This window comes from Carcharodon carcharias, chromosome 3 (assembly GCF_017639515.1).
Source record: "Carcharodon carcharias isolate sCarCar2 chromosome 3, sCarCar2.pri, whole genome shotgun sequence".
NCBI lineage: Eukaryota > Metazoa > Chordata > Chondrichthyes > Lamniformes > Lamnidae > Carcharodon > Carcharodon carcharias.
In genome coordinates, this window is record NC_054469.1 from 195,035,275 (window position 1) to 195,058,245 (window position 22,971).

The following is a 22,971-nucleotide window of genomic DNA, read 5'->3' on the forward strand; positions in this document are numbered from 1 at the left end:
ACTATAATTGTTCATAAGCTAATGTATTTCAAAATATCATTAAAAATGTTAATGAGTGCACTGTTCCCATGGGTACCAACAATCCATAATAATACACAGGTTCACTACAAAGACTGTCATGAGATGGTATTGGTTGATTTAATTACTTGAAGCATTTGAAAAACTTCAATGTAGAAGGAAAATATAAAGGATGTTTATATTCATTCTCACGACTTTCTTGATATAGACTGAAAGGCAAGATTGGATCCTGTCAGCTCCACTAAATCAAGGATGATTAGTTCAAACTCAAGAGGAAAAAGATCTGACAAAATGGTTCCTCATTTGATGCTGTCTAAACAGTGTTGTCAGTTCTTACCAGGCTTCACTGTGACGTTGATAAAGCTTTCTCCGTAAGCACCATCTCCAGATACACAGACTCTGAAAACGTATAGGCCATCTGACAACTGAAAGTGAAAAGAGGATTACGTAGAATAACATATAATTTAACAGCATAGAACAAGCTATTCAGCCCAAAATCAAAAATACCTGGAAAAACTCAGCAGGTCTTACAGCATCTGCAGAGAGGGATACAGTTGACATTTCGAGTCCGTATGACCCTTCATCAGAACTAAGACATATAGAAATGAGATGAAATATAAGCTGGTAGAAGGGGGTGGGAAAAGAGAGCTCAATAGGGGGCCAGTGATAGGTGGAGGCCAAGAAGAGACTGCCAAAGATGTCATAGACAAAAGGGCAAACGAGTGCTGGGCAAGAGGTCCAGTGCGGGTCATGCTGGGGGAGGGATTGGGGGTGGGGGGGGGGGGGGGCGGTGAGGGAAGGGCAGTGGGGTGGGTGAGGCAGCATTGACAGGCTGAAGGAAAGACACAAGTACATGCCAGGGGATGGCGGTGGGGGAGGGGTGTTGAGGGAAGCAGCCCACGCACTTGGAAAATCTTGTGGAAAGTGAGCATTCTTCGGCAGCTGAGACCGTTCAGCTGCAATTTCATTGACATACTTGGAGTCGGGCCTCTGAAAATTTTCTGCCCACTCAAGCAATGCAAAAGCATGAAGGTGCCACCAAACACTTCAGAAGTGTTCACCCCTCCAGCACAGACTGTAAATTAATGTGCATTTTAAGAGGCAGCAGAGCATTTAGCCAACTGGGCAAGTTATACAATCCCCTTGCGTAAGGTGGCCAAGGCACAGTTACTAGTGGGGAGGGTCACAGCCCCTTTGCAATGTCTTTATTAAGATGTGGATGGGTATCCAGTATGGTTCATGCCAACAGCGCAGCCTTGCGGTGTGGGTTAGGAGAATGCCTGCCCCTGAGCTGAGAGCACAGCATGTAGTCCAATGGCCGAGGCTGCCGCCAATCAGTAAAGTGGAATGTGGTGGATGTGGGTGGGGCTTTGGACAGCCAATGAGCGCATTGCACACTGGCCATCCAAGTGGCCTGCACGCGTGAAGGGGCCTTCAGACCTAACCAAGAGAGGCTCTTAGTACACCTTTGCTAAACCACACATCTCACTCTTTGTTCCTGCAGGAGAAGAACATCAGGATCATGAAGCCTTGTGATTTAGCAGTATGCCTCATGGCTTACAGGGAGCAGAGAAGAATAAGAAGAGAGAGGCAGGGGTGCCTGGCTCGGCAAAGGGAGGAGCACCTCCCTCAAGATGAAGGGGTGGCAGGGCCTGCTGCGTACACAACTGAAGATCCGCAGAGAACCGTTGCTCGCAGGCACCTCACTAGACCCAGGGTCTACAGACAGCGCCTGTCATTCCTGCAGGTGACTGAGAACCAGTGTTGGTGAAGACTGCACATGTCTAAAGAACTGGTCAGTCACATCTGCCACCTGCTGCAGGATTTGGCGCCACGAGGACACTAAGGGCATCCACTGCCAGTGGCTGTGAAAGTGACAACGGTGCTCAATTTTTACGCCAGTGGCTCCTTCCAGGGCTCCACAGGTGACCTGTGTGGGATTTCACAAGCCTCCACGCACAAGTGTATCCAGGAAGTCACGGAAGCCATCTTTGCTAAGGCACGGAACTTTGTGCTTTTCGCCCGGAATCAGGAAAACCAGGAAGCAAGAGCACTGGGATTTTCGCAGGTCTCAGGTTTTCACAGGTGCAGGGTGCTATCGATGGCACTCACGTGACGCTCAGATCTCTGTGGCAACAAGCAGTCAAATAGGTCAACTGAAAGGGCTTCCACTTGCTGAATGATTAACTGGTGTGCTGCCACCACAAACGCAACCTGCAGGTCTGTGTATAGTTCCCAGGGAGCATCTATGGCTCCCACATCCTTAGCAGGTCTCAAATACCTGACATTTTCCAGGGTCTACAGAGGGTGGATGAGTTGGCTCCTCGGGGACCAAAGACTACCCAGAGAGGACGTGGCTGATGACGCCCGTGCAGCTCATGCTGCGACCCAGGCAAACTATGGGTATTTTGAAAATGAGTTTCTGGTGCCTCGAAAGGTCCAGTGGAGCCCTGCAATACAGTCCCCAGAGGGTGTCATGCATCTTCGTCACTTACTGTGCATTCCACAACCTTCTGCTGCAAAGTGGGGAGGACCTGGATATCCCCCGATGAGGAGAACATCGAAGGGGATGATGGTGATGAGGTTCCCGAAGGTGGGGATACCTGCGATGAGGCCATCACACTGGCCAGGTGAGGCAGGCATGTTCAAGAGGCCCTCATAGCTGCAAGATTCATGGAGAATGATGATGAGATGTAGTGAGGTCAGTCCTGACATCCTCACCTTGCACCTGTGAACGTTTTCCTCCTGTGAGACTGATGGCTGTGCACATACCCTCAGTGTTCAGGCTTATGTCATGGAAAAGTAGCGGAGGCGCTACTAGTCGGTAGGTTCCGGGAGGATGATGACAACATGCAATGAGGACACTCCGTAGATCTTCACGTTGCCTCTGTGCATGTCTGATTCCTGTCTAGCTGAGGGCAGCTAACATGTGCCCTGTGTTAAGTGTCATATCATGGCTGTGAAACTACATCTTCTTAACCGTCCTAACCCTCCTCTGACCTGGGGGCCCCAGCCTGCTTTCAGGGTCCCGCGGTAGAGCTGGAGGGAGAGGGCATTCAGATGTGCCAAACACTGACAGACTCACCTGGGTGGATAGCCCCAGGGTGTGCACCTACTGATCCTCCACCCTATGGGTGCCTGAGGGCCCCTGGCTGACTCCTTGAGGAGAAAGGGAAGCAGGAGTGAGATCAAGCTGCCCCACAACCTTCTCACATTGACACTGTTGGAGGCCAACTATGGCGTCAGCAATAGAGTTCCACCCATGCAGCAGTGCAGGACCGATGTCCTGAACCAAGTCTCCATGGTTGCTGCCATCCTGCCAGTGTTGACCTCAGTGCATTGGCATGCCAACGCTTTCACAACAGACTGAAGGTGGGCGGACTCCTTCATCGTGCTTTGCAATCTGAGGAGTGCAGCAGACATCCCTTCCTAATGGTCCCAGGCTTGCCTTAGCAGCTCCAGCAACTGAGGTATGACTGAGTCCAGAGGCTCGTCATTTGACTTGGACTCAGCAGATTTCTGGCCACCAGCAGTCCTCCAAGTGCTAGATACCTGGGAAGTCCCTGCTGTGGATCAGACAGTGCGATGTGCTCACCAGATTGTGACCCCAAGGCTACTCTACATCTAGGCACCACCGAGGTGGTGGAAGGTGAGGGTGAGTTCAGCGATGGGTCTTCAATGAGGGTGTCATCAGATTCCACTTCCATGGTTTTTTCGGGGCTTGAGTCGAGGACCTGACTCGTGGACCCCCTTGGCTGCTTCCCAGATGAGCCTGCAAAAGCAAGGAGAGATAATTAGTGCATGACAGGGGGCTGCAGAACAGGGGAGTTGACTCACAGCATGGTTGCTTGATCAGTGTTCCATTGCTGGATCCTCACTTGATAGAGCACCACCGACCTCACTGTCAGCACAGGATCGGTCCAGGTCGTCGCCAGCCAGCTGGATGACTCTACTTTCAAAGTCTGTGAGGACCTTGATGTTTGGCATTCCTCCACCAGTCTGAGTCCTCTTCCTTTGTTGTGTGCCAGCTTGTCCTGCATGAATACAGATGGTGTATAAGCAGGATGCCTGCCTGGTCAGATGATAAGGATGCCTGGCAAGTGTGGGTGGTGAGTGGTGCCACGGACAGGATGAGGACATGATCTGCAGGGCAGTTGAAGGTGTGAGTATGAATATGTGAATGGTGATGTCCCTTGAAGTGGCTGAGAGTGAGAGCCCTATGAATGTATGATGGGCTTGTGAGTGTGAGAGTTGAGAGTGATGAGAAGAGTGACTCACCCTGGCGGAATAGAGATCATTCATCCTCTTTGGGCACCGCTTCCCATGCTGGACTGGTGACCTTGCTTGCTGGCGTTCGCCCGGAGTGGGGGTAGAGGACTTTACAGTGGGCCTCCACAGCGTCCAGTAGGTGCCAGAGGGAGGCTCCGCTAAATTTGGGAGCAGCATGTTTCCTCCCTTTGGCAGCTATGACTTTCCAGCAGCTTCTGATGCCTTAGAGAGTGCTAGCTTTGTGCAGGGGCACCCTTTAAATATGGCACCCGGGACTACTGAAAGCCTGAGATGACGGCCGGGGGGAGAATCAGAATCGCCCGTCAGCGACCCGGCACGTTTCCCAGGAATGCATTATTAATAAGATTGGGAATGGGATGATATGGCGCAAAAAGCCACCATTGCAGCCAAAGGGTAAAACATCCTTTTTCCTGCCCACTATCATGCTTTGTGCGAATCTGGGACGATAGAATCATAGAATGGTTGCAGCATAGAAGGTCATTCGATATAATACAGTAATGTTCCTCACAGGCTTTCTAGGATATGGTCACCTCTCTGCAGAAGTAAGTACTCTCAATAAAACTGAACAAAAAAAAAACAAACCAGTAAGAAAGAAAAAATGCTCAGGGCAACTTTCCTGGTATTTAGGATTTTTTTGGCAACTACTTACAGCATTCCCCAACCAGCCAGAATTAACAGGTGAACAGAGAAGTATTGTTATATTAATAGCTACTGAACTGAATGCCAACATATCTGCCAACAAATCCCCAGTATGTCAACATTATTAGCTGCAATCATAGATTACTGGAAATCATTAGGCTGGATTTTATGACACTCATGTCTCTGTCACAACAGGAGAGGTGGGGGGAGGGGGAGGGGGAGACCAGAAACATGAGAACTCATGGGAAAGAGCTTTCAAAGGCCTGAATTGCAGACTTTTAAAACTGGCTCATGATGTCATCGGCAATTGTGTAACAAAAGGGAGGCGTCATTTTGTTGTGGGCTTCAGGAAATTGCAGTGACCTGACATCAGACCAACTTTCCTGGAAGGTCTCACTTGAGATATGAATGTAGTTTTCAGTTTCATTTCCCATTTTTTAATTAAATTGAATTTTTCCCCTTTACCTGAGATAGCTTCAGTGTCGGGGAGTCTTTGCCTTCCATTACACCTTCAAAGTCCACAGGATGGCTCACTAAATTCCATTGATAACTGTAAGGTGATTCTGAAGAGAGAAAAAAGGCATCAACCAAGCATTGTGCATGCAAATAAGCAAACGAGCCAAGACCCAAAAAATGGTATTGCCATGCCCAAAATCCAAATCCTTTCTGCCCACATTGCGTTACCTTTTCCATCAGACTGTTGCTTGGAGATATGATACTTAGTGACATGTGATGGGGCTTAAAGTGTCCGAGTCAATATCCATCCTTCAACCAAAACCGCTGAAACAGATGGTCTGCTCATTATCACATTGCTGTTTTGAGGGATCTTATTGTGCACAAACTGGCTGCCACTTTTCTGAAATTACAACAGTGACTACACTTGTGTTAAATAGGTTGTGAAGTCAGGATGCTCAAGGTTGTGTATCAGACTATATAAATGTAAGGCTTTTTTAAAGTTATTTTCGGAGGCAAAATCTTGGATCCAATGAAAAAACTACTCATGTAGAAATATGAGGAAGGCTTTATACTGTCAATCTGAAGGCACAAATCAGAGAAGTAATGGAGTGACTCTAGGGAGAGAGATACAAGTGGCTTACAGGAGTGGGACATTTAACCCTGAGTCTGTACTGGCTTTCAATGAGATCTTGGTTGATCCATTAGCTAACTCCATAAGCTCACCCACACCCCTTACTATCTTTGGTTAACAAAAGGTTGATCAATCTCAGATTTAAAATTAATACCTGATCCGGCATCAACAGTCATTTGTAGAAGGAAGTTCCAAATTTCTGTCACCCTTTGAGTGTAAAAATGTTTCCTAATTTCACTACCAAGAAACCAGGCTCTATTTTTTAGGCTTGGGCGGGGATCGGCCCAGATTTGCGGTAGCGGGAGGGAAAAAGAACGTTTTACCCACTGGCCACAATAGTGGCTTTTCATGCTGTATCGTCCCAATCCTGCCTTATTAATCATGCACTCCCGGGAAACACGGCATTTCAATGGCAGGCAGACTCTCATTTGGCCGCCATGCTGTCATATCACCGCTTTCTCACGCCAGGTGCCATATTTAAATTGCAGCCACACACACACACCTCAGAGCTTCCAGCCCAAGACTACTGCAAAGAAGACATGGCCTCAAAAAGCAAGAAGACTGCAGCCCCCGAGTTTAGTGACACATCCTTCGAGTGCCTTTTGGAAGCAATGGAGGCCCGCCATGATGTCCTCTACCCCCGATCTGGACACAGGAGGGGCAGCAACATCACCAATCTGGTGCCAGCGGTGGTCAGTGCCAACGCCCTGCAAAAGAAGACAGCAACCCAGCGCTGAAAGGGGATGAATGATCTCCTCCATTCTGACAAGGTAGGTCACTTTTCATCACTCTCAACTCACATGCCCACAAACCCATCACACATCCACAGGGATCTCACTCACTGCCAGTTCAAGAGACATTACCATTCACTCTCTCACACACACCTTCACTGTCCTCATCCTATCCATGGTGCCACTCACCACACATATGCCAGGCATACTTATCATCTGGCCTGGCAGGTGTCCTGCTTACCCCCTCTCCATCTCTACTCATGCAGGACAACCTGGCACACAATAAAAGGGAGAGATCACAGACTGATGGAGAATTGCCTGAAATCAAGGTCCTCACGGGCTTTGAAAATACAGTCATATGGTCGGCCAGTAAAGATCCAGACCGTTCCGTGCTGATGGTGAGGTCGGCGCTGCTCTACCAAGTGAGGATCCAGCAGTGCAACATCCATCAGACAGCCCAGCTGTGAGTGATGTGTCGTGTTTCACAGGCTACTGCCATGCACTAATTATCCTTCCTTTCTTTCACAGGCACATCTGGGAAACAACAGACAGAGTCTATGACCCAGGGCCTCCAATCAAGCCCTGAAGATACATCGGAAGAAGAATCTGAAGGCACCCTCATTGAAGACCCATCACAGCGCTCACCCAACCCTCCACCAATGCACAGACTCACTATTCTGGGGACCGAGCTCCAGAATAGTCTCGGGGTCACAATCTGGCGAGCACATCGCGCTGTCCGATCCACAATGGGCGGCAGCAGGGACTTACCAGATATCTGGCTCTTGGAGGACTGCTGGAGGCCAGAAATCTGCTGAATCCAAGTCAGATGACGAGCCTCTGAACTTGGTCATACCTCAGTTGCTGGAGCTGCAAAGGCAAGTTTGGGAACATCAGGAAGGAATGTCCATTGCACTCCTCAGATTGCAAGGCACAATGGACGAGTCCGTCCACCTTCAGTCTGAGGTGATATCACCAGCATGTCAATGCACCGAGGTCAACACTGGTTGGATGACGGCCGCCATGCAGACCTTGGTTCAGGACATCGGTCCTGCACTGTTGCGCGGACCGAACTCTATCGCTGATGCCATAGTTGGCCTCCTGCAGTGTCGATGCAAGGGGGTTGTGGAGCAGCTTGATCTCACTCCAGCTTCCCCTTCTCCTCAAGAAGTCAGTCAGGGAGGAGGATCAGCAGGTGCATACCCTGGGGCCATCCACCCAGGTGACTCCAGGAGTGTCTGGCCTATCCAAATCCCATCTTTCTGTAACCCTAGCAGCTGCGGCTCCACAGGCTGAGGAGTGTGCCATTGTCACACAGCAGGACCTCAGAAGCAGACCGGGGCCCCACAGGTCTCAGCCCTCCACAGGATGCCCATCAAGGTCATCACAGACAGCGCGTAACAGCTGCCTCCACCTCCACCTCCACCGTGGATGCCATGGGAGCACCATGATGTAATGGCAGGGTTAGGAAGGTTAAGATGTAGTTGCACATAATATTCACTGTTGTAAATAAACTCCCAAGAATGTCTCCCTGCCTATGGCTCCATGTTCTAATGAGCAGTGTTTGTGTCACTCAGATGTGAAACCTTGGTTCCTACACAAGTTAAAGGTAGGTGTGTCAGTCCAGGGCCTCTTTCCTGTGCAGCCAAAGTCATAGTCCAGCTTCACACTCACTGGACACATTAGTGATGCCTGCACCTCAATGGTGCTGGTCATTGCTGCCAGAATGTCGTGGGCAGGCATCACAGAGTATCGTCATTCTGTGTGCGCTCTCAGCACCTTTGAAGTGTGGCTGGCCAACCCCCCATCTCTTCAGCATCTGTGTCTAGTGACGCTGTGCTCCTGAACGGGACAGGTGCTGAAGGCTGACAAAGGATCAGGTGCATTTCAAGCTTCATGGCTGCGTCTCCACGATATGACCCTAAGCACAGAGCACAATTGAGCTGCCCTCGGCCTGACTGGAGTCGGACATTCACAGATACAATGAGAGGATCTATGATGTCTCCTCACTGCATGTCATTATCATAATCCTCCACGAATCTAGCAGAAATGAGGGCTTCCTGAGTGCGCCTGCCTCATCTGCCAATGCAATGGCCTCATCGCCGTCATCGTCGCCTTCAGGGACCTCCTCACCCTCCTCCCCATCGACATCCTCCTCATCAGACAAGATGTCCAGTTCTCCCATCTCCTCCTTAGCCAGCTCATCTCCCCATTACAGCGCTAGGTTGTAAAGGGTGCTGCAGGCGACGACGTGTGACATTCTCTGTGGACTATATTGCGGGGCTCCACCAGGCCCGTCCAGACACCGGAACCTCATTTCCAGTATCCTGATGGTTTGTTCCACTAAGCTGCATGAGCCTCGTTGTACCTTCACTCTGCTGCACTCTGAGGCTGCTGCAAGGGTGTCACCAGGGCCATCCTCTGCGGGTAGCCCGATGAAACATCCCTACGAGGTCCCGATGTGGACCTTGCAAGACATCAGCAATCCGAGACCGACTGAGCATTTAGCACGTGGGAGCCCTTGCGGTCGACATAGTTGACCGCTTGATGCCGTGGAGATCTGAGTGCCATGTGAGTGTAGTTGATGGCAAACCAAAACAAAAATAAAAATAAAAATACCTGGAAAAACTCAGCAGGTCTGACAGCATCTGCGGAGAGGAACACAGTTAACGTTTCGAGACCGTATGACTCTTCAACAGAACTAAGGAAAAATAGAAGAGAGGTGAAATATAAGCTGGTTTAAGGGGGGGTGGGTGGGACAAGTAGAGCTGGATAGAGGGCCAGTGATAAGTGGAGATTGCCAAAAGATGTCATAGGCAAAAGGACAAAGAGGTGTTGATGGTGGTGATATCATCTAAGGAATGTGCTAATAGGTGACATTAAAGGGTAGAAAGCAGGATGAGCAAGGTACAGATAGCCCGAGTGGGGGTGGGGTGGGGGGAAGGGATCGAAATAGGCTAAAAGGTAGAGATAAAACAATGGATGGAAATATGTTTAAAAATAATGGAAATAGGTGGGAAAAAAAATCTATATAAGTTATTGAAAAAAAGGGGGATCAGAAACCATGTCTGGCCCATCTCCCGCGCATCCACCCTCACACCTTTCTCTCCCTCCCAGAACCATGCTAGGGTTGCCCTTGCCCTCACTTATCACCTCACCAGCCTCCGCATTCAAAGGATCATCCTCCGCCATTTCCTCCAACTCCAGCATGATGCCACCACCAAACACATCTTCCCTTCACCCCCCCGGCAGCATTCCGCAGGGATTGTTCCCTCCGGGACACCCTGGTCCACTCCTCCATCACCCGCTACACCTCAACCCCCTCCCAAGGCACCTTCCCGTGATCCAAGGGCCCAAACACTCCTTTCAAGTGAAGCAGCATTTCACTTGCACTTCCCTCATTTTAGTCTACTGCCTTCATTGCTCCCAATGTGGTTTCTTCTACATTGGAGAGACCAAACGCAGACTGGGTGACTGCTTTGCGGAACACCTTCAGTCTGTCCGCAAACATGACCAAGACCTCCCTGTTGCTTGCCATTTCAACACTCCACCCTGCTCTCATGCCCACATGTCCGTCCTTGGCCTGCTGCAAAGTTCCAGTGAAGCTCAACGCAAACTGGAGGAACAGCACCTCATCTTCCGACTAGGCACTTTACAGCCTTCCGGACTGAATATTGAGTTCAACAATTTTAGATCACGAACTCTCTCCTCCATCCCCACCCCCTTTCTGATCCCCCTTTTTTCCAATAGTTTATATAGATTTTTCTTTTTCCATCTATTTCCATTATTTTTCTTCCGAATTCCCAATTGGATTTCTTGGTGACTATCTCATATTGGTGGACTCTAGTTATGCCCTTCCCCACGAGTAGAAACTTTCTTTTTGTATCCACTCTATTGAAGCATTTCTTAATTTTAAAGACCTCTATTAGGTCACTCCCTCAGCCACCTTTTTTCAAGGGAAAAGACCTAGCCTGTCAATCCTCTCCTGATATGAATACCCATGCATTTCTGGTATCATCCTTGTAAATTTTCTCTGCGCCTTCTCCAGTGCTTCAATATCTTTCTATAACATAGCAACCAGAACAGCAGCAGTACTCTAAGTGTGGTCCAACCAAGGTTCAATATAGGTTTAGCATAACCTCCTGACTTTTAAATTTTGTGTATCTAGAAATAAAGCCTAGTGCTTGGTTTGCTGTTTTTATGGTGTTGCTAATCTATGGCGCAACTTTTAGTAATTGTTGTATTAATACTCAGATTCCTTTGCTCCTCTATGGCACCCAAACCTGCACCTTCAAAATAATAAGTAGCCTCCCTATTCTTCCTACCAGAATGTACTACCTCATATTTATCTGTGTTGAACTTCATTTGCCAATTATTTGCCCATTCTGTAAGTTTATTAACATTCTCCTGTAATTTGTTACAATCATCCTCAGTATAGTCCATCTCCTCCCCACGACCCCTCCCCCACCCCCATCCCACAATTTGGTGTCATCCACAAATTTAGAAATTGTGTATTTGATTTCAAATCCCAAAATGTTAATGTAAACAGCAGTGGTCCCAGCACTGATCTTTGTGAAATACCACTTCCCATCTTCTGAATAACTACCCTCTAACTTCCGTTCACTGCTTCCAATCTTGAAGCCAGCTAGCAGTCCATTCTGCCACTTGCCCCAAATCCACATTCTCTGACCTTATTCATTAGTCTATTATGGGGCAGCTAATTGAAGGCCTTTTGAAAATCCTGACAAATCACATCTTTTGCACTGACATTATCTGCTTTCTCTATTCATTCTCAAAAAATTCAATAAGGTTAGTTACATTTAGCCAAATTTGAACATTTTGGGTTCAACTATATATGTCCCTTTTAAAAAAATAAGTATCACATATGCAGGTGTGCCCTTTCTAAACGACCTATTCAACGTTTCTATATTAACATTCTAGCTGAAGTCACAGCAGTAAGAGTGGATTACTTGGATTTAAAATGGAAATTTATCAAATATAGGCGAATGGGGAAGAGAAGGGTGATTGAAAGAAAAACAGATTTGGAGTTTTATAGCACCTTTCACAAACTCAAAGCACATTACAACTAATGAAATACTTCTGAAGTATTGTAATGTAGGAAACATAGTAGCCAACTTGCATACAACAATCCCAAAAGCAGCAAAAAATAAATAACCAGATCATCTGTTTAAACTCTAAGATAAAAGCAAAGTGCAGTGGATGCTGGAAATCTGAAACAAAAACAAAAATAGCCAGAAAAACTCAGCAGCTCTGACAGCATCTGCAGAGAGGAATACAGTTAACGTTTCGAGTCCGTATGACTCTTCATCAGAACTAAGAAAACATAGAAATGAGGTAAAATATAAGCTGGTTGAGGAGTGTGGGACAAGTAGAGCTGGATAGAGGGTTTTGTCCTTTTGTCTATGACATCTTTGGCAATCTCTTCTTTGCCTCCACCTAACACTGGCCCTCGATCCAGCTCTACCTGTCCCACCCCCCCTCAACCAGCTTATATTTCACCTCATTTCTATATTTCCTTAGTTCTGATTAAGAGTCATATGGACTCGAAACGTTAACTGTATTCCTTTCCGCAGATGCTGTCACACCTGCTGAGTTTTTCCACCTATTTTTTGTTTTTGTATCTGTTTAAACTGATGGTTGAAGGATTAATGATGGCTCCTCCAAACTTATGCGAATCGTGTCTTGGGATCTTGCACCCACCTGAAAGGACAGATGGGGCCTTGGTTTAACTTCTCATCTAAAAGACAGTACCTCCTACAGTGCAGCACTCCCTCAGTACTGCTAGACAGCGTCAGCATAGATTATGTCCTCAAGACTCTGGAGTGGGTCTTGAAGACACAACCATCCAAGTTAACAGTAAGAACGTGACCACTGTGCCACAGCTGACAGAGAAAGGTATCAGGCCCTTAAGCAACTGAACCAACTTCTTGTCACTTGCTAATCATCTAAAGAGGAGACTTGCAGCCTTACCTTGGCTGCGCATCTCTGAAACTTGATAGCCTACAGGAGAGAGGCGTAATGCAATTCATGGTAGTAGTCCAATTCCTGATGAGGAAGGAAATTATGGGCTTGTAACAGCCCCAACCCATGTTTCTTAACTTCATATAAAGGTTTTCTTTTTTACTGGCTCAGCAATACTTCATCATTTGTGCACAGCACCATTCATACTTCAGAGGATCTGAAATTTCTGGCTCTCAAAACCTTTCACAATGACCTGCCCATTCCATATTCAATGCAGAAACTGCAGTGCTGCCACTTGCATTATCAAATTTCTGAGATTAAATATTAATTTGGAACTAGAATGTCAATATAAAATAAAACAGTAAATGCAAGAAAAACTCAGCAGATCTGTGGGGTGAGAAATAGAGTTAACATTTTGAGTCCATGTGACTTCTTCAGAGGGAAAGAGAAGTAGAAATGTGATGGGTTTTATATTGTTTAAGAGGGGGCGGGTAGTGTTACTATCAGCACCTTCTTTAGTCTTTAATACTACCATTAACACTCCTTTTGTCCTGAGTCCATGACATCTTTGTCAAATTTCTCCTTAGTTCCCACCTATCCCTGGCCATCTATTTTGCCCCACCCCCTCTTAAAACAGCATAAAATTCATCACATTTCTATTTCTCTTTAGCTCTGAAGAAGGGTCATATGGGCTTGAAATGTTAACTCTGTTTCTCTCACCATAGAAGCTGCCAGACCTGCTCAGCTTTTAATGCATTTGCTGGGGCAGGATTTTTCCTATGGAGGGCGGGCTAGGCTGGAGCAGAGCTAATAACTGCCCGCGATCGGCTCCACACCATCATTTTACATGGGCAGGGCAATTAAGGCCCGGCCAGTGTAATACGTGACAGGTAGCGCTCAGCGCTACCTGTGCAGGCAGGGGGGAGGAGGAAAGAGTTGGGGCCAGCGCTCTTCCGCCTATGTGCATGAAAGAGCGTAGCAAACTCCCTGAGGCACGGAGCTGCCTCAGGGAGATTGAATGGATATTAAAACAATTAAAAAAATGATTTAAACATTTATTTAAACATGTCCCATCATATCTATGAAAAATTATTTACTTAATGAAAGCTTTAGAAAACCTCATCCTGCTCATGGATGAGGTTTCCTGAAAAACGTGAAGGCCGCTTGGGCTTTTCACTTGAACCTTAAGGTTGGATGAGCAGTGTTCACAAGTGCTTCTGTTAATTTCTAAATGGCCTTAAATAGGCCGTTTACATTTCAGCGGGCACGCAGCCAACTCCAGCACACGCTCACCAAACAAAATATCACAATGGTGCATGGTGACGTCGGGATGCACGCCCCCACACGCCGAATGAAAATTTCTGCCCCTGCTTTTATTTCAAATTTTCAGCATATGCAGTATTTTGCTCTTATACTAGAATTTTAATAGTTTTGTTGTATTTATAAATGGTCTAGTTTTTCCCTCACACAAAAATTGTATCACTTGAACAATCTTACTCAAAATAATCTGGTTTTAAGATACTCCCCAAAGTGCTTGGGGAGAAAAGGTTGAGATATTTGACTGGCTACATCTGTGATAATACGCAACACTGCAGAGACCCGAGCAGAAAATCTAGGTTGATATTTCAGGGCAGTTCTGAGGGAGTGCTGTACTGTCGGAGGTGGCGTCATTCAGATGAAACCTTAAACAGCGGATGAAACATTTACATCCTCGCAGGTGGAATTAAAAGATACCACAACATTATTTTCATAGAAGAGCACAAGTAAGCTGGCACTAACCTAATCATACTAGAATTATGTGCTTCTTGCACATTTTGCACAGATCTATTGTATGTATGAAAAACATGTGGTTACTACACCCTTGAGCAATCAGACATCACCTTTATCACCAACAGTTTGTCAAACATCTGCTGCTGTGCCACATTGGGCATGTAACTTTCCTCCATTAACAGTCCACACAGATATATATATGCACATACACACACACATATGAGCCTGATATAGGTGAAGTGTCGACTGTTCCAAATGCATAATGTATAATCACATTCCAATACAAGACTCACCTTCAGATGGTGCGGGGACCACAAAAGTATTTAGCTCCACAGAATTTTTAGGTTGAGTGATCACTATGTTACTCCCAGCCGATACAACGAGTTCCTTCACTGTGAGAAAAGAGAGAAAGAAAGAATAGTAACTTGTTCAGCAAAATTAACCAATAAAAGTGCCAGCCACCAACTGTTCATATATTTAACATGGTCTCGCCCATTCAAGACAATATCTGTGAATCAGTGAATGGTAACTTCTGTACAGGTGGTAATTCCCTAACTATCTGAATTTGACTAAATTTAAAACAGCACTAAAAGATAATCTGGATACATCAAAATAAGATTCACATTTATATAGCACCTTTCAAGACTGTGTGACATTCAAAGTGCTTTCACAGTGCTTCAAAAGTGCAGTCTTCAAAGTAATATCATGGGCTTCATGTGAAAGGCTGTTTGTAATCAAAGCTGGAGGAGTGGAGTTTGCGCTCATGTCTATAAAAATAAGTAAACATTTCAAAAGTTAATCATCTAAAACGCAGTGTTTGAGTAGAGGCATCCTTCAATCTTAAGCTTTATAAGTAGAAAATGTAGTGCAGAGTTTAGAAATAAAAAATGTATTGTAATGGGCATATTCCATTGATCATAAGGCTAGTTTTATTAGATTGTACAGCAGTTTAAAATAATAAATATACCATATTTTTGAAAGATTAAAAAATACTACGTTATTTGGCATATCCTGAGGTTATGAGAAAAGCTATATAATACAATGATATGCTCTCAATAATTTATAGCCCAAACTCTGGTTCAATTCAGCTAGCATGATGCTTTCAACAACATCACCTGTCTGCAAAATGTCAGCCTCTGACTTTTATGTTTCTGTGCTGGAACAGAAGGGATTATGCATGCTGTACAGTACTATTTAAAGCCTTAATTTCCAATTAGCCTAGTAAATCACTTTGTTGAGGTTGCATGCATTTTTTTATAAGACAGACAACTTTTGTAGTCACTCAGATAATAAATGATAAAACAATGGGATAAAATTCTTAAATGAAAATAGTTTCTTCATTATTAATGACCTTTCAACAAAATTCCAAAAATGCTACCTTCGAAATAAACAATTTCTGAGAAAGTGATTTGATTAACAAGCTGTTAGCAATACAGAAAAAAAGTCCATCTTCAGTTATTCCTCAAAAGAGGCATTTCACCTGGATATCTGAAACCTTGGCTAGGTTTTTTTGCAGGAATAATCTAGCATTCATAGTTTCAGAAACTGGTATAATCTTTCTAGGCCAGACTTGAATGCAATGTTCTCCTTCCCTGTATTGAGCTTTCTTGCAAAATGTGTTATATACAATTTTTACAAACCGAAATTTTTTTGTCATCACAGCACTGTTACACACACTTGGCAAACAAATGCAGAGGATGATTGAGAATACTAGGACGAGTCAGCTCTCTGCAAACAGAGACACATTGGGGTATGGCAGTCCACCTTTATTGGCTAGGACCTATCGTTCAAGCGTAAAGTGAAGGAACAGCATCAACAGTCTCCCTAAATGTTCCGCTAACTCAGCCGTATGAGTGGAGATGAATACCCAGGCAAGGGGAGGTTAAGAGGTAAGGCTAAAGAGGCAATGATCCAAGGTCAAAGTAAATGTTCCATTAATAGGCAAGACAAAAGTCAGGCACAATGTAAACAGCATATAAGATGTTGGAGAGCATGCAAATCTGGCTGATGGGGAGCAAGAACAGACAAACTCTGCATTTATTTGTACATTTTCATGTGTCAAAGTATTTCACTGCCAAATTACTTAACTTGAAATGCAGCGACTGCTATTATTCAGGCTAACATGGGGGCCAATTTGTGCATGGCCCTGAGATGGTGAACTATGCTGTGGGTCTTTCACCTTCCTGCTCCTCACAGCTGCATAAAAATGAAGAGGATTTCACCATCAGAATTCTCCCTGGCCAGACAACCATCAAATACTGGTTGGAACGTGCGCAACAACATGCTGACCAAAACTTAGCAATCAGGGTCCTAAGCATATCACAGGACCTCAATTAGCACTTTAAACTGGACAGTCCACTCAGTGGTGGGCCTCGATGAAACATTACCATAGCAACAGTAATAGCAGCAATGGGATGGCAGACCACTGCCCTCCAGTTCCACATTTAGGAAACTTGAAAATTCACCCAAATAGCTGTACTCTTCAAGACCCTTCTCAATCAACAATACTCTTCTCCGCCGATGCTGCCAGACCCCCTGAGTTTTTCCAGGTAATTCTGTTTTTGTTTTATGTATTTTTATTTTTGTTTTTAATACTTAGGACATAATTGGTGGCATTCTCAAGATCAGAGTTTCACACAATAACAATATGCATCCAAAGTTCAGGTGCAGAGGTCAGCTTGTCCAGTTCACAGTTCATACTGTCTTCTACCCATCAACCTAATCACGTGGACCTCAACTAGGCCACTCTGAGCTCTGCACCTGATGTCACATGTAGCTCCACTCCAAGAATATCAATTTTATTATATTAATCCATAATCTCCTGTTTTCTCACTGACACTGCACCTAGTGGGGAAATTTTCGTGCCCACTGGCAGCAGGCCTGATAGGTGGGGTACGCAGACAATATGGCGCGATCAGTTTCACGATGGCAGGAAGGCAGGTCGTGATCGTCCGCTCAGCTTGCCAACGGCAGACTGCGCTTCCCACCGATGGTCATCGGGGAGCTCATTGCAATACATTAACATATCATTAAAAGACCATCCCACCAAGCTCTTGCACTCCTGCTGGATCATTCACCCAGGTCAGTGGGAAAGCACGTCAACGTGTTTCACAACAGCACACAGGCAACGTGCACTTGGCAGCCTTCACTTTGAGAGAACTGGAGGTGAGTGCACCAGCAACATTCTGCAGAGCTCACCTGGGTCGCCTATTGGTCGGCAGGCTTCAGGAGCACCAGGAGGCTGGGCTGAAGTGTCGGCCTGCCAGGGAAGTGGCTGTTGTCAGTTGGGGGGGGGGGGGGGTGTCCGGGGGCAACTGCTGCCCAACTTCGGAGGTGACTGTTGTCAAGTGGGGAGCAACTGCTATCCTGGCATTGGATCCCACGCACAAGAAATCGAGGTGGGGGGCAGGGTAGGCGAGGGAAGTGGCCATGCAGTAAGGACACCTGTATAAACTGACCATTCCTCTGTAACTGAGACAGATCAAGCACAGCCACAGTGATATGATTGGGGTCAGGCTCCTAGACTGCCCACCCACACAAGCAACAGAGAGAGTGCCAGCAAGCGCACCAATGGGCAGTCACATAAGGCCAGGAAAGATGCTAAGTTCACCCATGCTAACCACGTGTCTCTCTCTCTTTCATGCCACAGGAGGACCACATCAGTAGCACGGAGCGTGGTGACCTAGCTGTATGCCTGATGGCCTACAGAGAGCAGAGAAGTCAGAGGACAGAGCGACTGAGGCTCTTGGCCAAGCAAAAGCAGGAGCAGTGGCCTCAGGAAGAAGGGGCTGCTGGGGCTCCCGCACATGCTGCCCAGGAGCGACACCAAGGGTCTATAGACACTGCCTGTCATTCCTGCAGATAACCGAGGTCCAGTATTGCTGATGACTGCCCATGACCAAGGAGCTGGTCACTCACATCTGCCACTTACCACAGGAATTGGCACCAAAGGGACATTGTGGGCATCCACTGCCAGTGACTCTGAAAGTGACTGCAGCGCTCATTTTCTATGCCAGTGGCGCCACAGGTGACTTCTGTGGGTAAAGGCTGGGGGGGGGGTGATGGCGTAGTGGTGTTGTTGCTGGACTAGTAATCCAGAGGCCCAGGGTAATGCTCTGGGAACCCGGGCTCAAATCCCACCATGGCAGATGGTGGAGTTTGAATTTTTTTTAAAATCTAGTATTAAAAGTCTAATGATGACCATGAATCATTAGATTCATCATCTAACGATGACCATGAAACCATTGTCAATTGTTGTAAAAACCCATCTGGTTCACTAATGTCCTTCAGGGAAGGAAATCTGCCATCCCTACCTGGTCTGGCCTACATGTGACCCAAAGCAATGTGATTGACTCTTAAATGCCCTCTGAAATGCCCTAGCAAGCCACTCAGTTGTAACAAACCACTACAAAGTTACACAAAAGGAATTAAACCGAACAGACCACCCAGCACCGATCTAGGCACCAGAAACAATAATTGCATTCTTAGTCCGTTCTGTTGAAGGGTCATGAGGACTCGAAACATCAACTGTACTCTCCTCCGCTGATGCTGCCAGACCTGCTGAGTTTTTCCAGGTATTTTTTATTTTTTGAATTGCATTCTTAGGCTTGTCGACCCTGCAAAGTCCTCCTTACTAACATCTAGGGGCTAGTGCCAAGCCAAAATTAGGAGAGCTATCTCACAGACTAGTCAAGCAACAGCCTGACACAGTAATCTTCACGGAATCATACTTTACAGATAATGTCCCAGACTTCACCGGCAGGACACACCCAGTAGAGTTGTATACAATCGGAAGGGAGTTGCTCTGGGAGCTCTCAACATCGACTCTGGACCCCATGAAGTCTCATGGTATCAGGTCCAAAATGGGCAAAGAAACCTCCTGCTGATTACCACCTACCACCCTCCCTCGGCTGATGAATCAGTGCTCCTCCATTTTGAACATCACTAGGAGGAGGCACTGAGGGTGGCAAGGGCGCAGAATGTACTCTGGGTGGGGGACTTCAATGTCCATCGCCAAGAGTGACTCAGTAGCACCACCACTGACTGAGCTGGTCGAGTCCCAAATGACGTGGCTGCTAGACTGGGCCTGTGGCAGGTGGTGAGGGAACCAAGAGGGAAAAGCACGCTTGACCTCATCCTCACCAACCTGCCTGTCGCGGATGCATCTGTCCATGACAGTATCGGTAGGAGTGACCACCGCACGGTCACTGTGGAGACAAAGTCCCACCTTCATATTGAGGATATCCTGCATCGTGTTTTGTGGCATTACCACCGTGCTAAATCGGATAGATTTCGAACAGATCCAGCAACTCAAGACTGGACATCCATGAGGCGCTGTGGGCCATCAGCAACAGCAGAATTGTACTCAAACGTGTTCTGTAACCTCATGGCCTGGCATCTCCCCCACCCAACCTTTACCACCAAGCCTGGGGTCAACCCCGGTTCAATGAAGAGTGCAGGGGGGCATGCCAGGAGTAGCACCAGGCATACCTAAAAATGAGTTGTCAACCTGGTGAAGCTATAACATAGGACTACTTGCGTGCCAAACAGCATTAGCAGCAAGTGATAGACAGAGCTAAGCGATCCCACAACCAATGGATCAGATCCAAGCCCAGCAGTCCTGCCACCACCATTCATCCAGTCATGAATGGTGGTGGACAATTAAACAACTCACTGGAGTAGGAGGCTTCACAAATATCCCTATTCTCAATTATGGAGGAGCCCAGCACAGCAGTGCAAAAGATAAGGCTGAAGCTTGCGCAATAATCTTCAGCCCAGTGCCCCAGACTTCAAAAGTTTTGATGATTTAGTGAACCTCATAAAGAATCATTATCAGCCCAAACCATCGGTGACCATACAACAGTTTAAATTCAGCTTAAGAATTAGAGCTGCAGGAGAGACAGTTGCTTCTTATGTGGCGATTCTGAAGCAATTAACTGAATATTGAGAGTTCGGTATTTCTATCAATGATATGCTTACAGATTGTTTGGTGTGCGGTATAAATGAAAATACGATTCCTAAGAGATTGTTGGCTGAAACAAATCTAGACTTTCAAAAGGTGTTGGAAATCAGTTTTGCAATGGAAGTTGCAGTGCCAGACTCAGAAGCCAGTTGAGGAGCACAAAATGGTCCATGTTGTGTGGGGAGTTTAGGCCAAAGAGAACGCAAAAGTGCTGAGCTTTGTTCCAAAGCGGGAAGCAGCCACTCCTAGCAGACAAATTAAAAAGGAAAACTTTGCAGCAAAAGCATGGCATCATAGTAACAGAGATGGAAGTTGACAGCCCTGTAATGAAACACAGTTTAAAAGGATTGAATGGTTTGTTTTTCTGCCATCGACATGGACACCTGATGAGAAATTGTAAAGATAGAATCAGGCAGCCTGTCATACAAAGACAAAAACCCAATGAGATAAACAGTGTTGAAAAACCTGAAGTAATAGATCCTGACATCTATTCGCTTTATAAAATTTAAAGGTAGGAATAATGGAATCTACGTAGCCATGAGGGTGTAGCCATGTAGCCTATCAGAATAGAGGTGGATACAGGCGCAGCTACCAAGGTGATTGGAGAACATACTTTTCAAAACCTGAATCATGGAGAACGTAAGCTGAATTAAGAAGAAACTGATGGAAAATTAAAGACTTATACAGGACAAGACATACAAGTCAAGGCCATATGTAAAGTCACAGTGAACTATGAAGGTCAAACAGTGAGATTACCCTTAAAGGTATTAGCAGGCGAGGGACCTAGTCTTCTCGGACGAAACTGGCTGAAAGAAATTAAACTGGAATAGAATGAAATCTTCCAACTGAGAACTAATGGATACAGCTACTACAAAAATATGCCTCAGTTTTCAAGGAAGAGCTTGGAAAAATTGAAGGGCTACAAGCAAAAATTCATGTAGATCCAGAGGCACCACCAAGATTCACGAAGGCAAGACCAGTACCTTATACAATGTGGGATGAGGTAGATGCCAAACTAGGCAGATTAGAAAAGCTGGGAGTGATACAACCAGTACAATTTTCAGAGTGGGCAGATCCAATTGTACCTGTTTTCAAACCTGACCAAAGCATTAGAATATGCGGGGATTATAAATTAATAGTCAATCAAGTTGCAAAATTGGATGGACACCCCATACCTAAAACTGAAGACTTATACACTAAACCAGCAGGTGGAAAGGCTTACACGAAGTTAGATTTGAGTCATGCCTACCAGCAACTGGAATTAGAGCAGGAATCTTAAAACATTTCTCACCATAAATACACATAAGGGATTGTATGAATATGCCCGTTTACCATTTGGCATATCTTCTGCTTGCGCCATATTCCAAAGGGCCATGGAAAATTCAACACAAGGACTACCCCATGTTGTAGCTTATTTGGATGACATTCTCGTGACTGGACTCACTGAAAAGGAACATTTGATGAACTTGGAACAAGTTCTGAACGTTTTTCGCAGGTTGGAGTGAGATTGAGAAAGGAAAAGTACACATTCCAGGCTAAACAGGTAATTTACCTAGGTCACAAGGTATATTCAGAAGGCCAACATCCAATAGAAGAAAAAGTGAAAGCCATTAAAGACCCAGACCCAAAGAATATATGTGAATTGAAACCATTCTTGGGAATGATTAATTACTATGGACACTTCTTGCCTAATTTATCGTTAGGACTGGCACCAATGTATTGTTTGCTCAAGAAAAACCAGAGATGGTCATGGCAAACATCACAAGAAGAAGCTTTCACAAAAGTTAAAAAGTTGTTACAGTCATCTACGCTTCTAGTATATTTTGACCCAAAGAAAGAGTTGATATTAACTTGTGATGCATTACCTTATGGCGTGGAAGCACTGCTTTCCCATCGAATGGATGATGGATCAGAACAACCTATAGCTTATGTGTCAAGAACACTTAGTACTGCAGAGAAAAAGTACTCTCAAATTGAAAGAGGTGGCCTGGCGATCATTTTCGGTGTTAAAAAGTTTCATTAATATGTCCAGGATCGCCATTTTACTATCATAATGGACCACAAGCCATTATCAGGACTATTCGGTAATGACAAGGCTATACCCCCTATAGCCTCAGCAACAGTACAAAGATGGGCGTTGATTTGGACAGCGTGGGAGTACATTTTTGTTCACAGACCCGCAAGTCAAATTGTAAATGCAGGTGCACTCAGTCATTTACCCTTGCAGGTAAAAGATGAGGATGTTACAATTCCTCAGGAATACGTCTTGGGCAGGATCTTCTGGGGCATGGGGGGGCGGGGTTCGCTCACGTGTAAAATGACGCGGGATGATGTTGGGTGGAACTCCCGACATCAACCCGCGTCATTTCCATTTTCAGGTTGGCAGGGGCTTATTGAGGCCAATGAAAAACTAACTAAGGTCATTAATGGACCTGCCCTTCCAACCTTAAGGTTGGAGGGCAGGCCGGGAGTCCTGGCGGGCTTTGGAAAAAGCA

At 45.9% G+C, this 22,971-nt stretch overlaps 1 protein-coding gene across 1 annotated transcript in view; it reads right to left on the bottom strand.

Moving 5' to 3' along the window:
• The window catches only part of kiaa0319 (KIAA0319 ortholog), a 122,632-nt gene that overhangs the window by 71,934 nt on the left and 27,727 nt on the right, over positions 1–22,971 (bottom strand). Inside the window, exons 4-6 of the mRNA XM_041184007.1 lie at positions 14,808–14,906; positions 5,413–5,510; positions 356–443 (exon numbers count right to left, since the gene is read on the bottom strand). Coding sequence (XP_041039941.1) covers positions 356–443; positions 5,413–5,510; positions 14,808–14,906 — 285 coding nt within the window. The remainder of the gene's footprint in view (positions 1–355; positions 444–5,412; positions 5,511–14,807; positions 14,907–22,971) is intronic.